Below are 13,103 nucleotides of genomic sequence, written 5' to 3'. Positions count from 1 at the left end.
GTGCACGAGCTGGCTCCCGAGGACAGAAAGCGCCACATGGAGCTGATCTTACTTCCTGCTCTCAGACTTGTCAGTCAGGGGCTGCCCCCCCCCCCCCCCGTGAGCAGGAGGGAGGAGGGGGCAAACTGACAGTTTCCACACATTTCCCTTTTCTCTCACCCAGTAGGACTACCTGTTTATGGGAGAACTCTGCCTCGAGCATTTTTAATTAGCTGAGAAGACTGTATGTAAAAATTAAGAGGTACAGTGTTTTAAATATTAAGTATACTTTCCTTCAGGTGGATGACCTATTGATCATTGAAGAAAAAATAGACCTGGAAGTGCGTTCATTGGAGACCTGTATGTACGATCACAAGACTTTCTCCGAGATCCTGAACAGAGTCCAGAAAGCCGTGGATGACCTGAACCTGCACTCTTACTCCAACCTGCCCATCTGGGTCAACAAGCTGGACATGGAGGTGAGGCTGGGCCCATCTGAGTGGTGTTCCTCATGCTGTGCTCCAGCACAGGGCTGGGTCCTGCTGCGTGAGTTTACTAGCTCGTCACCAAAAAGTATTTTTCTGTAGCAGTTGTCAGGCATAGTCCGGTTTCCCTCCAGAAATCTCGTTGAACTAACAATAGAGCTGAAGTGTGGTGCTAGCAGCACTCATGCCGGTCCAGTTGGAGACAGGGCGCTAAGGCAGGAGAGAGTTCCTTTTGTCTCCTGGGTATGTGGCAACCTGCTGGCCCTTTCCTACCCTTCTAATTTTAGGGCATCCTTCCTGCCCTCCCCTCCCAGCCTCCTTCTCTGATAATCCTGCCCCCCTCCACCATGCACTGTAAAAAGAAATACCCAACAGCAAATACCCAGTAGAGGTGTGTGGGGAGTGGGGGTCGGGGGGTAGGACAGACAGAGTGCACGCATGCATGTGTAGCATACTCACCACCCCCTGGCTCTTGAGTTGGTGGATGTCTCTGACAGTCTTGGGATGGACGATGTTTTGCAGAGGTCACTCGGGGAGTTCAGAAGCTGTTTGTGGGCAGCTCTTTTCTTCTCTTTGAAATGGTCAGTCAGTGGTCATGTGTTCACACAAGGGGACACCCACAGAGTGAAAGCTAACAAAGCCCACTCCTCTGAGGCCACCAGAAGTCCCGGCCTTCTTCACGGCTGCCCTCTGCATTCCTGGGTGGTCCTGTGGCCAAGGCCGACCTTCACTGGGACACACAGACGTCCTGTTTATAGGAAACTTACTTGTCTCGTTGTAGGTCAGAGAGAAGACCTTGTCTTTATTTGTAACAAGGACAATAGTCACTATGTAGGGTGACAGATGTTAACTAGGCTATTGTGACCATTTTGCAACATATACAAGTGTCGAATCATTCAGTGTCTGCCTGAATCTAATGTAGCACGTATGTCAGTGATACCTCAACACCAAGAAAAAGAGAATGGATTAACCTTCAGATTATAGTTTCTTAGTTCTATCTCTGAGGCAGCCAGGAAAACACTTTTGTGAGTTTTTATTATATTAAACAGATCTCGAGACCGTAGCTGCATGTGCTGCATTCGTGCTGGTCTCATCACGCCTGTGCCCTCAGATGGGGACAAGGTCAGCCTAGCAGGAGGCAGTTATCTCAGGCGGGGAAAGCACCGGGAGCTAGACTCAGAGTGGAGGGAGGGTTATAGTTAAAGCTTTACCTTTGACTTGAAGCCTCTGCTTTCTCTGTGACATTCACTGTTGGAGGAGTCAGTGTTTTTCAACCCCACTTTCTCTGTAGATTGAAAGAATACTCGGTGTCCGCCTGCAAGCTGGCCTGAGAGCTTGGACCCAGGTGCTTCTCGGACAAGCTGAAGATAAATCCGAAGTTGACATGGACACGGACGCGCCACAAGTCAGTCACAAGCCTGGTGGAGAGCCAAAGATCAAGGTATTTCCCAGAGCATTCCATTTGCAAGTAAATAAGTTCTCCCCTGAAACGTACCAGTGAAAAAGCCCCATTTCCAAGGAGAAACACGACAGATGCCACCTCGCCTGGTGACCCAGGTCAGTGTCCCCCGGGCCATGGTATAGGGCTGTGTGCGGTGTGAGCAGAGGGCGCCTCACCTCTATGGTCTTTCCCAAATTGCTTGACCGCTTTCTAGTCATAAGAAAAACACAAGGCAACCCCAATTGAGGGTCATTTTGCAAAACCCCTGACCAGCACTCTCCAAGTGTTAAGGTCATGAGGAAAAGAAAAGGGAAGACTGGGAAATGTCATGTGATGTGGTCTAACCCGGGAGGGTTAGTCCCTGGGAAGTGTGGCTAAGGCTGTCAGTTAATAGTTTTGTGTCGGTGTTCATCTCGCTGTTGTGGTCACCGTGCCATGGTAGGTGTCCACATTAGAGCCAGCGGGGGAAACTCTTCCTGCTTTCCCTGCAAGTCTAAAGTTGTTTCAAACACAAGTTTCTAAAAAACCAAAAATAAGTTTACATGGAAAATAAAAACCCTCTGCTTCCCAAGCATATGTACAAGAAGTCATTTTAGGTACTGACCATAATCTACTCCAACTGGACATTCCAGCTGTGACCCTGCACTGCCCCCCCGTCTCCACTCAAATCCAAGCAGAGCCTCAGGAGAACTCGTGATAGCTCGGTACTCACACACTGGATACAGTTCATGTCTCCAAGCACCTGCTTCCCATCCATGGGAAGAGGTGGTCAGTGGAGCCTAACAAGTTTTCTAGAAAGTTCTATAAATTCAAACTGCAAATAGCCACTGTCTTCTGATGTGGGTGGTAGTCAGAAAGGTGCATACCTCCCAGGAATCTGCTAAGCGCCATGTTGTGTTATGTAGTTTGTTTATCAGTTAAAAAGGTCTTGCAAATCAGAACCTAAAAGAATTGAAAGTAAAACTCTGATCTGGGAGAAACATTTGGCTTTTTTTTTCCCTTCCCAGACTTTACCTTCTCAGTTTTTTCACTTAATGTTTAAAAAATGTGCTTGAGTATTACAGATATTTATCCCCAGAGCATACTTTTTAAAATACTGAGATTCAGGAAAGCGAATGCATGTGTCTAAGTGGTAGAGTCAAGTGGAGACCTGGTGGGAGTTCCTGATGAGCCCCCAGCTCCAGCAGGTGGCACAGACATACCCAGCTTGGCGGACCTGCGTCAGCGAGCTGGAGCCCAGCAGTGAGTGCCAGCCCTTGTCCCTGACGCAGCGGCACTGGTCCCAGTGGATGGTGCTTCATTGAGCACCCAGGCACGTGGGGCTCGAGAGGAACCTCCGCAGGCCTGCCCTGACTTACGTCCCCTGGGGAGGGCACAGACTGCAAGCATGGCACTGCAGAGGGTCGTGTCTAGTAGAGTGACCAGCTTTGATGTTCAGACTGAAGTGGTTCAGTAATTTAGAGATGACACATCAGAACCATTGTGTTGAAACAGATCGCTGAGTGAGACGTGAACTGTTTCCTTTTCAGAATGTTGTCCACGAGCTCAGAATCACCAATCAGGTTATCTACTTGAACCCACCCATCGAAGAGTGCAGGTACAAGCTGTACCAGGAAATGTTTGCCTGGAAGATGATTGTGCTGTCTCTCCCCAGGATCCAGAGTCAGAGGTACCAGGTGAGCCTCCTGACCGGGCCCCGGGCTCTGCAACACCGCCTCGCCCCCGGTCTCTCTAAGTGCAGCTCCAGGCTTCGGGCTCAGCTGAGGGAAGAAGCCATGTGCCCTGACTTGCTCCCAGGGGTTACTTCTCCCAGTAGTTGTGTTTGCAGCTCTGATCGCAGTGGGCTCTTGGAAAGTCCCTCCAGGAACTTGGGGAGTTTTATTTCCTGCTTCTCCCCTCCACCCCTACATTTTATTATGGACGTTTACAAACATACACAGAAGTAGGGGGGTCATGAGTTCACATAACCTCAATTCATTTATCAACGTATGGCCAGTTTTGTTTGTTTACGCTCCCCTCCATGCCTCCACCAGGTTATTTTCAGGCAAATTCCGTATGTAGTACATCCTTCGTAGTATATGCTCCTAGAGCAAAACAAAAACTCCGGACCAGTTAGTCCACCCGGCCGCTAGGCGTATCCCTGCTAAACAGGACTGGCAGTTTTCAGATAAACAGCTTCCACAACCACTGCTCTAATAGGCTCATCTAGAAAGAAGTGGTCCTGTTAGGAAGCGTGCCTTTTCTTAACTCTCAACACAAAGTCAGTTCTGAGGTTTTTCTGCAGCAGCAGCTGCCCGTGGGCTCGCAGTCTCTACAATGTCGGCCTGGACGTGGCGACATGCACTGAGGGGAATGAGCTGTGGATGACTCCTGCCCTTTGAGGGGCCGGGGCATATCCTGTTGCTTCTCCTGCCTGTCCCCAGCCATTTCTGTTTGCAGTTCTCCTGTTTGTCTCCCACTTGAGTGAACTAAAACCAGCCTAGGGCTCAGTAGTTCCTCCCTCTCTTCTGAGTCTTCCTGTCAGTGAATAAATTTGACCTTGTCCCCCTCTGGCCACCTAATTTCTCTGCTCCTCTTGGTGGCAGACATGGAAGAGTTGCCTGCCTGGCTGCTCCAGGGCCCCTGCCCCTTAGGTGTGCCCACCCCTCTGCCACCACTGTCTGCCCAGTGTCACCAGCCCCTCAGATGTGGTTAATCTGCTCTTCCTTTTATTGGCTTGATGATTAAATATAAGCAGGCTTCTGGTCACTTGTGACTGATAAGCAATGTCCCTTAAGTGCCATTTTTATCATGGGCCATTCTTTGTTCATTTTAATTGAATGTGAGGTGTCACTAAGGGTAAACAGTTTTGCCCACCTGTGCTCACCTCCAGCTCTGCTTGGCTAGGTGGGTGTGCATTATGAATTGACCGAAGAGGAGAAGTTCTACCGGAATGCCCTGACGCGGATGCCAGACGGCCCCGTGGCCCTGGAAGAGTCCTACTCTGCAGTCATGGGCATTGTAACTGAGGTCGAACAGTACGTCAAGGTGAGACGCTCCGAATGTCTGTTTCAGACACTCAGGAGCATGAGGTGTAACGAACACAGAGCTAGAAGGTCTTGACTGAATGTATTATGATTCCCTAGATATGTGCTATTTTAATGCAAAGAATGAAGAGTTGGACAAATCTCATGGGGTATTAACTGTCATTTTGGAGAATTGTAAAGTTTAGTCTTTTTTGATGTGAAAATTCTGAGAATTTGAGGTGGGAGTTTTTCTAACAGTGATGAATGAACATGAACCTTTTTAGCAGAACATGAGGATATATATTAATGTTCTGCAGAATGAAAGGTCAAACTGCTGTCTGACGGCATTCTCCTGTGCAGGTCTGGCTACAGTACCAGTGCCTGTGGGACATGCAGGCTGAGAACATCTACAACAGACTCGGGGAGGACCTCAGCAAGTGGCAGGCTCTCCTGGTGCAGATACGGAAGGCCAGGGGGACCTTTGACAACGCAGAGACCAAGAAGGAGTTCGGACCCGTGGTCATTGACTACGGCAAGGTGAGCCTGCTGACTTGCTGAAAGGTGTTGGTTGGTCACTCTGAAGGCAACAGCTCTGTGTGGCTTGATGACATGGGCGTGCAGACTCACAGCTGAGGAAGGATGTGTCCTCTTGTGTCACTCATGCAGGTGCAGTCCAAGGTGAACCTGAAGTACGACTCCTGGCACAAGGAGGTCCTCAGCAAGTTTGGGCAGATGCTTGGATCCAACATGACAGAATTCCATTCGCAGATCTCCAAGGTGAGGGGCGGGCCCCGCCAGCGCAGGAGTCTGCGGGTTAACCTCGCCCCGTGCTAACCTCTGTGCTCTCTCAAACAGTCTCGCCAGGAGCTGGAGCAACACTCCGTGGACACGGCCAGCACCTCAGATGCGGTGACGTTCATCACCTACGTGCAGTCTCTGAAGCGGAAGATCAAGCAGTTTGAGAAGCAAGTTGAGGTGAGTTCTAGAGTAGTCGAAATTCTCACCAATGCTCTGACTCCCCATCAGCCCTTTAGGTGCCTGTCTCAGGTGCGTCCACAGATCACCTGTATCATTACCACCTGCTGTGCTTGTTAACATGCACATCTGGGTATCTGCATTTTAAACAGCTCTGCAGGTGATTCCTCTGCACACCGAAACCTGAGAACCACTGCTTTTTGTCTTTTAAGATCTTATATTTTAGTTGTTGATCTTCAAGTCATCAAACTTGAGTTTCCTTTTATAATTTAGGGTGGGGGTGGAGGAAGCACAGCTCTGGTGTGCAGAGGTCCTCTCCAGGGCCTCCAGGATGCAGCTAGATGCCCAGCTGGATTGCCAGGGCAGGCTCTCCTGGCACTGCCTCTCATCATAGCACCCAGGTGACGCCAGCACCCAGGGCGGAGGCTTCTGGAGAAGGGCAAACATGTTGACGTTCTGTGTTCTGTAGCCACCGTGTCTTCTCTGTCAGAGACTGAGTTTGATGACTTGAAGATCAACTAAAATAAAAAGATCTTAGAAGACAGTAGTTTTTGTTATTGTTACGGAAGAAAACATTGAATTTACTTTTTACCTCTCAAAGCTCTACCGCAATGGTCAGCGCTTGCTGGAGAAGCAGAGGTTCCAGTTCCCGCCCTCCTGGCTGTACATTGACAACATCGAGGGCGAGTGGGGGGCCTTCAATGACATCATGCGGCGGAAGGACTCTGCCATTCAGCAGCAGGTAGCAAACCTGCAGATGAAGATCGTGCAGGAGGACCGGGCTGTGGAGAGCCGCACCACTGACCTGCTGACCGACTGGGAAAAGACCAAGCCTGTCACGGTGAGTCTGGCCCCACTGCTCCCTGTGAGCCCTAAGCCAGCAGCATGATCCCATGTCTGTCTTTTAAACTAAAAGGCCTTGCCATGGCTTTGTTTTCTGATAATGAAGACTCTTTTGTAGTTAAAGAAGCAGAACTTCCAGATGGTACAGTTGGAAACGTGAGCACCAACTTCCACCTCTTGGCCCAGAACCCTCACGACATTCCCTTCAGTCAGGAGGTGGTTTAAGACTGAAAGATTTTCTATTAAGTTACCGTCTTAGGTGCACTCAAAAATTACCACTGTGTTCTAGGCATCTTGTGGGCATCGGGGGTACAGCAGTGATCAACAAAGACTGGAGCCTGCCCTCGTGGAGTTACACTCCCATGGGAGGGATGGATAACAAAGAAGGGCATGGAAACACACTGAGAGCCATGGGCCATGTGCCGTGGGAATGGTGGGGCAGGGGAGAAGGTGGGGTGCAGTACTGCTGTGTCAGGAGGTGCCGCCTGCATGGAGCCCGGCAGGCAGGGAGCTGGCAAGTCACGCAGGTGCCTGAGGGGGTGGGGGCGTCCAGGCAGAGGAGAAGGGAGCACGAGGTGGGGTGAGAGGATAAGCGGAGATCAAGTCTCATCCGTTTAGGAATGTAACACATAAGCATAGACAGGAAGGATCTTACAGTGCCCTGAACCTTCACCTGTCTGTGGTTTGAGGTCTCAGGTTTCCACACCAGGCCTGGTGTCCGGTTTAGCTCCCACCATGCGCCAGTCCGGGCTCTGCCCTGCCCTCAGCCCTGTGAGCCTAAATATCCTTGTTTGTATTTGACTTTGGTTCAAGAAGCTCTTGTCTTGAGGTCTCTGCAGAATGCTAGCTGTGGTGAGGGAGTGAGCACTGACCACCAACACCTGGATGGCTCCTTCTCCTCGCCTTACTGGTGGTGTGTTGTCAAGACTGTAGCTGACGTTTCAGTTGTTCTCAGAAGTCAGTAACATCGAAGGAAGTGTGAATGGTCAAGCCGAGGCCGCCCCCAGGGGGCAAGAGACCATGGGGGGGGAACAATGCTTGGTTTCTTGGGCTTCTCTTGGGAACTGATGTGACAATTGTGTCAGGGAGGGTGTGGTTGGCAGTCTCCTCAGATCAAGACTGTCCCTGTTGCTCTAGGCCCAGGTCTGTCCTGACTCTCTCTTCCTCCCCCAGGGCACTTAGTGAGCCGATGGCTGACCTGAGAGGCGCCCCACCTTCCTTACTTACATTTTCACTTTGTCAGATACAGACGTAAACATTATGCTCAGAATGTTACAAGTGTCCAGGACCCCAGTAGGCTCCCTTCCCAGTTTCGGAGCCACTGTGCCCGTCTCTCCTGGATGCATCCCTGCAACCCTCTGCTATGTCTGCTTTCAGGGCAATCTCCGCCCGGAGGAGGCTCTCCAGGCTCTCACCATATACGAGGGCAAGTTTGGCAGGCTGAAGGATGACCGTGAGAAATGTGCAAAGGCCAAGGAGGCACTGGAGTTGACAGACACGGGGCTGCTGAGCGGCAGCGAGGAGCGTGTCCAGGTGCGCACCCCCTGGGGAGGCAGGGGCATGGTTCCTTGTCCTGACTCTGCCCTCGACCTGCCACATTCTGGCACGGTTTCCATTTCTGCAGCCTTACTGCTTTACTGTTCTTACAGGTGGCCCTAGAGGAATTACAGGACCTCAAGGGCGTGTGGTCGGAACTCTCTAAAGTCTGGGAACAGATCGATCAGATGAAGGAGCAGCCATGGGTCTCAGTGCAGCCTCGGAAGGTACATCTCAGTAATGTGTGTACCTGCAGGCGCTGGGAGGTACAGGCTTTACTTAGAGACCTGCAAGCAGGGAGCTGCACCACAGTTCACAGACCGTCACAGAGCAGCCCTGCGAGTCATCACACTGCTCGGCCAGCCTAGTGTGACATTTTTCTACAGCCGTTTTGTAAACATAAAGGAACATTGATTAACTCAGTACTGCTGTGTCTCTCTCGACAGCTTCGACAGAACTTGGATGGCCTCCTGAACCAGCTGAAAAACTTCCCTGCGCGCTTGCGGCAATATGCTTCCTATGAGTTTGTGCAGCGGCTTCTGAAAGGCTACCTGAAGGTGGGTGACTGGCCACTGCAGTCGTGGGGTCTGCTGGGAGCTGCCGCTCCGGGTGACTCGCTGTCTCTCTCCACAGATCAACATGCTGGTGATCGAGCTGAAGTCCGAGGCCCTGAAGGATCGCCACTGGAAGCAGCTGATGAAGAGGCTGCACGTGAACTGGGTGGTGTCCGAGCTCACCCTTGGGCAGATCTGGGACGTCGACCTACAGAAAAACGAGGCCATTGTCAAGGACGTGCTGCTTGTGGCACAAGGCGAGATGGCGTTGGAAGAGTTTTTGAAGCAGGTGAATACTGGGACTGGTGGCCTCGGTCCCCTTTGTCCCTGTCACGTGGTTGCTTGTACAGCTGATGAACGCCCACAGTGATGACCTGCTTTCTGGTTTTGCTGCAGATAAGAGAAGTGTGGAATACGTACGAATTAGACTTGGTTAACTATCAGAACAAGTGTCGCTTGATTCGTGGCTGGGACGACCTCTTCAACAAGGTCAAAGAGCACATCAACAGCGTCTCCGCCATGAAGCTGTCTCCGTACTACAAGGTACTGTGTCGGAACCTCCCTCCCTGATCAGGGCTTCTGCACTGTCTCTGTCATACCTTTGGCGACAGTCCCTGGCCTGCTTTTTAGACATGAGCTGGATACCCGGGTGGGGTCCCGCCTGCACCCTCAGTGCCTTTGCCTGTCTGCCGGGTGGAAGTTGAGTGTTGAGCTCGTCCTCCCGCCTGCCCCAGGTCTTTGAGGAGGATGCCCTGAGCTGGGAAGATAAGCTGAACCGCATCATGGCCCTCTTTGACGTGTGGATCGACGTGCAGAGGCGCTGGGTCTACCTGGAAGGCATCTTCACAGGCAGCGCGGATATCAAGCACCTGCTGCCCGTGGAAACCCAGCGGTTCCAGAGGTAGGGCCTTGCCCAGGGTGAGACAGGGCTGGGAGCCACTCCTCACCAAGGCCAACCTCGGTTTCAACTTGCTTTATAGCATCAGCACCGAGTTTCTGGCGCTCATGAAAAAAGTATCCAAGTCTCCCCTCGTGATGGATGTTCTCAACATCCAGGGGGTGCAGAGATCTCTGGAGAGACTGGCAGACCTGCTGGGGAAGATCCAGAAAGCCCTGGGAGAGTACCTGGAAAGGGAGCGGTCGTCTTTCCCCAGGTAAGATGTCAGCTGTGCTTTCTCCCAGCCCTTCTCTCCCTCTGGGCCTGGGTGTTGGCCACTTCTGAGGTCAAGGGTTTTGTCACTGATCAGCCAATACCCTTTCCCTTTCACTCACTGATGCTTAAGTGTAACCGGTGATCCTTAATTTCCCACCTGGATTTGCTGATCAAGCTTTAAACTCTCACCATCCACCCAGGCAGCTTGCATCTCTTACAAATTAGCTCTGATTGTTTTCTAAGTGGCATCTCTTCCTTTCTGAATAGGTTGCTTAATGTAAACCAACAGGTTTTTTAAAATGAGTTTGAAGTGAAGTACCTGACGTGAGACTTAGTGAATTCCTGTTCAGTGTCTGTTAGGCTAGGGTGTATGTCAGGCTGGGGCTGGGCGGGGTTGGGGCGGGGCTGAGTCGAGGGGAAGGCGGAGGCAGAGGCTGGGCACAGTCCTGCGAGTGCCCCTTCCCTTTCGCAGTCTGGAGCTGCGCCTTGATCCCCCCATCTGTCTCAGTAACATTTGAGGAACTTGGGTGCTATTTTAATTCTAGGTTCTATTTTGTGGGTGACGAAGATTTGCTTGAAATCATTGGAAACAGCAAGAATGTAGCTAAGTTACAGAAGCACTTCAAGAAAATGTTCGCCGGAGTTTCCAGCATCATCCTGAACGAGGACAACACTGTTGTCTTGGGCATCTCGTCCCGCGAAGGAGAGGAGGTAGGGCGCTGGTGCTTGCAGCTTAGAAAGCTCCTTTCCCCTTTTTCCACGTTTTAATCCTTAGGTTTCACTTATTTCAGGTTATATTTAAAACTCCCGTGTCAATCACTGAACATCCCAAAATCAACGAGTGGCTCACGCTGGTGGAGAAGGAGATGAGGGTCACGCTGGCCAAACTCCTGGCCGAGTCTGTGACAGAGGTGGAGATTTTTGGTAAAGCCACTTCAATCGACCCCAACACCTACATCACTTGGATCGATAAATACCAGGTAGCACAGGGCAGAAGGGGTGGGCTACAGGTGAGGGCAGGCTGATCCAAAACAACCCTCTTAGACCTGTGTCTCGTGTCTTTCAGGCCCAGCTTGTGGTTTTGTCGGCCCAGATAGCCTGGTCTGAAAACGTGGAGACGGCACTGAGCAGCACGAGTGGAAGCGGGGACGCGGCAACCCTGCAGTCGGTGCTGAGCAACGTGGAGGTCACCCTCAACGTGCTGGCCGACTCGGTCCTCATGGAGCAGCCCCCGCTCCGCCGGCGGAAGCTAGAGCACCTGGTCAGTCCCGTGCCTGACTCATCCCCTCCCGTTGGGCTCTGTGCCTTCACCTCAAGCAGGTGTATCACGCTGGGAAACTATTCTAATTGCGTTAGGGAAAGCAGTGGATATTGCACCGATGAGCCCTGGCTGGGGGTGGGGCTCTGGGTTCCGCTGAAGGTAATCTGGGTGCAGCACAGGGGTTATGTGTGCGACATTCTCCTGGTGAAGGAGGTGACGCCCTTTACCAAGGGTCTTCACTCCTTATCATTGTCTCCTTCCAAGGAGGTGCAGAGGCTCTGTGAGCTCGACACAGCTCTCAGCCAGTTCCTCTGTGGCTGGCTCTGTGCCCCAAGCACAGCAGAGAGATGCTGGGACAGAGACAGCGGTTCTCCTGTTGGGTCTTGCTGGTTGTAGAGTTGGCATCTAGCGGGGTGTTCGGTGTTTGTCGCCACTCTTGACTCTGTTTAATTGCACTAGCGTTTCTGAAAGTGAGTTTGTGTCTTGGAGTGTCATGAGGACAAACCCAGCTCTCTGTTTAGGTCTCCCAAATCATCCACAGGCCCAGAGGGCATGGCACTGCTCAAGCGCTTGATGAGCTCTCACAGGGGTCTCTTTGCAGATTACAGAGCTGGTTCATCAGAGAGACGTCACCCGGTCCCTGATCAAGAGCAAGATCGACAACAGCAAGTCCTTCGAATGGCTCAGCCAGATGCGGTTTTACTTCGACCCAAAGCAGACGGATGTGTTGCAGCAGCTGTCGATCCAGATGGCAAATGCCAAGTTTAACTATGGCTTTGAGTACCTGGGAGTCCAGGACAAGCTGGTCCAGACTCCCCTCACCGACCGCTGCTACTTGACAATGACCCAAGCCCTAGAGGCCCGGCTGGGCGGGTCCCCTTTCGGTAAGTTACTCCACAGACCTGGACGGGTGGAGTCCAGTAGCAAACATCATTTTTAAAGATGAAGTGAATAATTTAAATTTCTTTCTTTTTTTTAAAAAATTTATCTTTATGGTTGAAAGCTTTAAAAATGTCCCCTTGCCCAGCCAGGTCTGGCTCAGTAGTTGAGCATCAACCTAGGATCCAGAAGATCGCTGTTCAATTCCCAGTCAGGGCACATGCCCGGGTTGCGGGCTCGCAGCTGATCAATGACTCCTCTCTAATCATTGATGTTTCAACTTTCTCTCCTCCTCCCTTCTTCTCTCTGAAATCAATAAAGAATAAACAAACAAACTGGGGAAACTTTCCCTTTAAAAAAAAAAAGTCCACTTTTTTCCCCGTTGATCCCCTCCCCCCTGTACCCCTCCCCCCAGGCCTTCACCCCACTATTTTCTGTGTCCATGCGTTATACATATAAGTTCTTAGGTTAATCTCTTCTCCCCCCACATCTCCACCCTGCCTTTCCTCTGAGATTTCTCAGTCTGTTCCATGTTTCTATGTCTCTGTGTCTATTTTGTTCATCAATTTTAAATATATTTCTTAATCACATGGCTGTGTTCTAAAAACTTTAAGTTTGTTTTCACTTATTACGTCTACTTTTTTAAATGAACTACTTTTCCCAGTTGTCTTAAAGCTAAAGCTGTATTCACAGCTGAGTGATGGACTCAGGCACTGTGTTACTTTTCTTGTGTCACAGGGCCCGCAGGGACCGGGAAGACCGAGTCTGTCAAAGCTCTGGGCCATCAGCTGGGACGTTTCGTTTTGGTTTTCAACTGTGATGAAACCTTTGATTTCCAGGTGAGCAGCTTTGTGGGATCCACGCAAAATCTGATGGCCTGAGCAGGTCAGGTGGGGAGCACCACACTTGTGCCTCTGAAAGCCATCGGCCTTGTTGCCCAGCTGGGCCTCGGGGGCCTTGGGCACGTGGCTGTGGTACCCGAGTGTGCTTCG

The 13,103-nt window shown here is 51.2% G+C and overlaps 1 protein-coding gene across 2 annotated transcripts in view; it reads left to right on the top strand.

Moving 5' to 3' along the window:
• The window catches only part of DYNC1H1 (dynein cytoplasmic 1 heavy chain 1), a 61,926-nt gene that overhangs the window by 16,658 nt on the left and 32,165 nt on the right, over window positions 1-13,103 (top strand). For both annotated transcript variants that reach the window (XM_087818163.1, XM_087818169.1), the window contains 20 exons: window positions 279-458; window positions 1,756-1,905; window positions 3,435-3,581; window positions 4,792-4,932; window positions 5,271-5,447; window positions 5,577-5,687; window positions 5,766-5,885; window positions 6,487-6,726; window positions 8,106-8,261; window positions 8,378-8,491; window positions 8,711-8,821; window positions 8,898-9,107; window positions 9,215-9,361; window positions 9,553-9,719; window positions 9,799-9,972; window positions 10,517-10,682; window positions 10,763-10,951; window positions 11,038-11,232; window positions 11,834-12,116; window positions 12,850-12,950. In XM_087818163.1, coding sequence (XP_087674289.1) covers window positions 279-458; window positions 1,756-1,905; window positions 3,435-3,581; window positions 4,792-4,932; window positions 5,271-5,447; window positions 5,577-5,687; window positions 5,766-5,885; window positions 6,487-6,726; window positions 8,106-8,261; window positions 8,378-8,491; window positions 8,711-8,821; window positions 8,898-9,107; window positions 9,215-9,361; window positions 9,553-9,719; window positions 9,799-9,972; window positions 10,517-10,682; window positions 10,763-10,951; window positions 11,038-11,232; window positions 11,834-12,116; window positions 12,850-12,950 — 3,279 coding nt within the window. The remainder of the gene's footprint in view (window positions 1-278; window positions 459-1,755; window positions 1,906-3,434; window positions 3,582-4,791; window positions 4,933-5,270; window positions 5,448-5,576; window positions 5,688-5,765; window positions 5,886-6,486; window positions 6,727-8,105; window positions 8,262-8,377; window positions 8,492-8,710; window positions 8,822-8,897; window positions 9,108-9,214; window positions 9,362-9,552; window positions 9,720-9,798; window positions 9,973-10,516; window positions 10,683-10,762; window positions 10,952-11,037; window positions 11,233-11,833; window positions 12,117-12,849; window positions 12,951-13,103) is intronic.

The sequence above is a fragment of the Miniopterus natalensis genome, chromosome 1, assembly GCF_054644295.1.
Source record: "Miniopterus natalensis isolate mMinNat1 chromosome 1, mMinNat1.hap1, whole genome shotgun sequence".
Classification (NCBI taxonomy): Eukaryota; Metazoa; Chordata; class Mammalia; order Chiroptera; family Miniopteridae; genus Miniopterus; species Miniopterus natalensis.
This window is presented reverse-complemented; position numbering and strand designations above follow the sequence as displayed.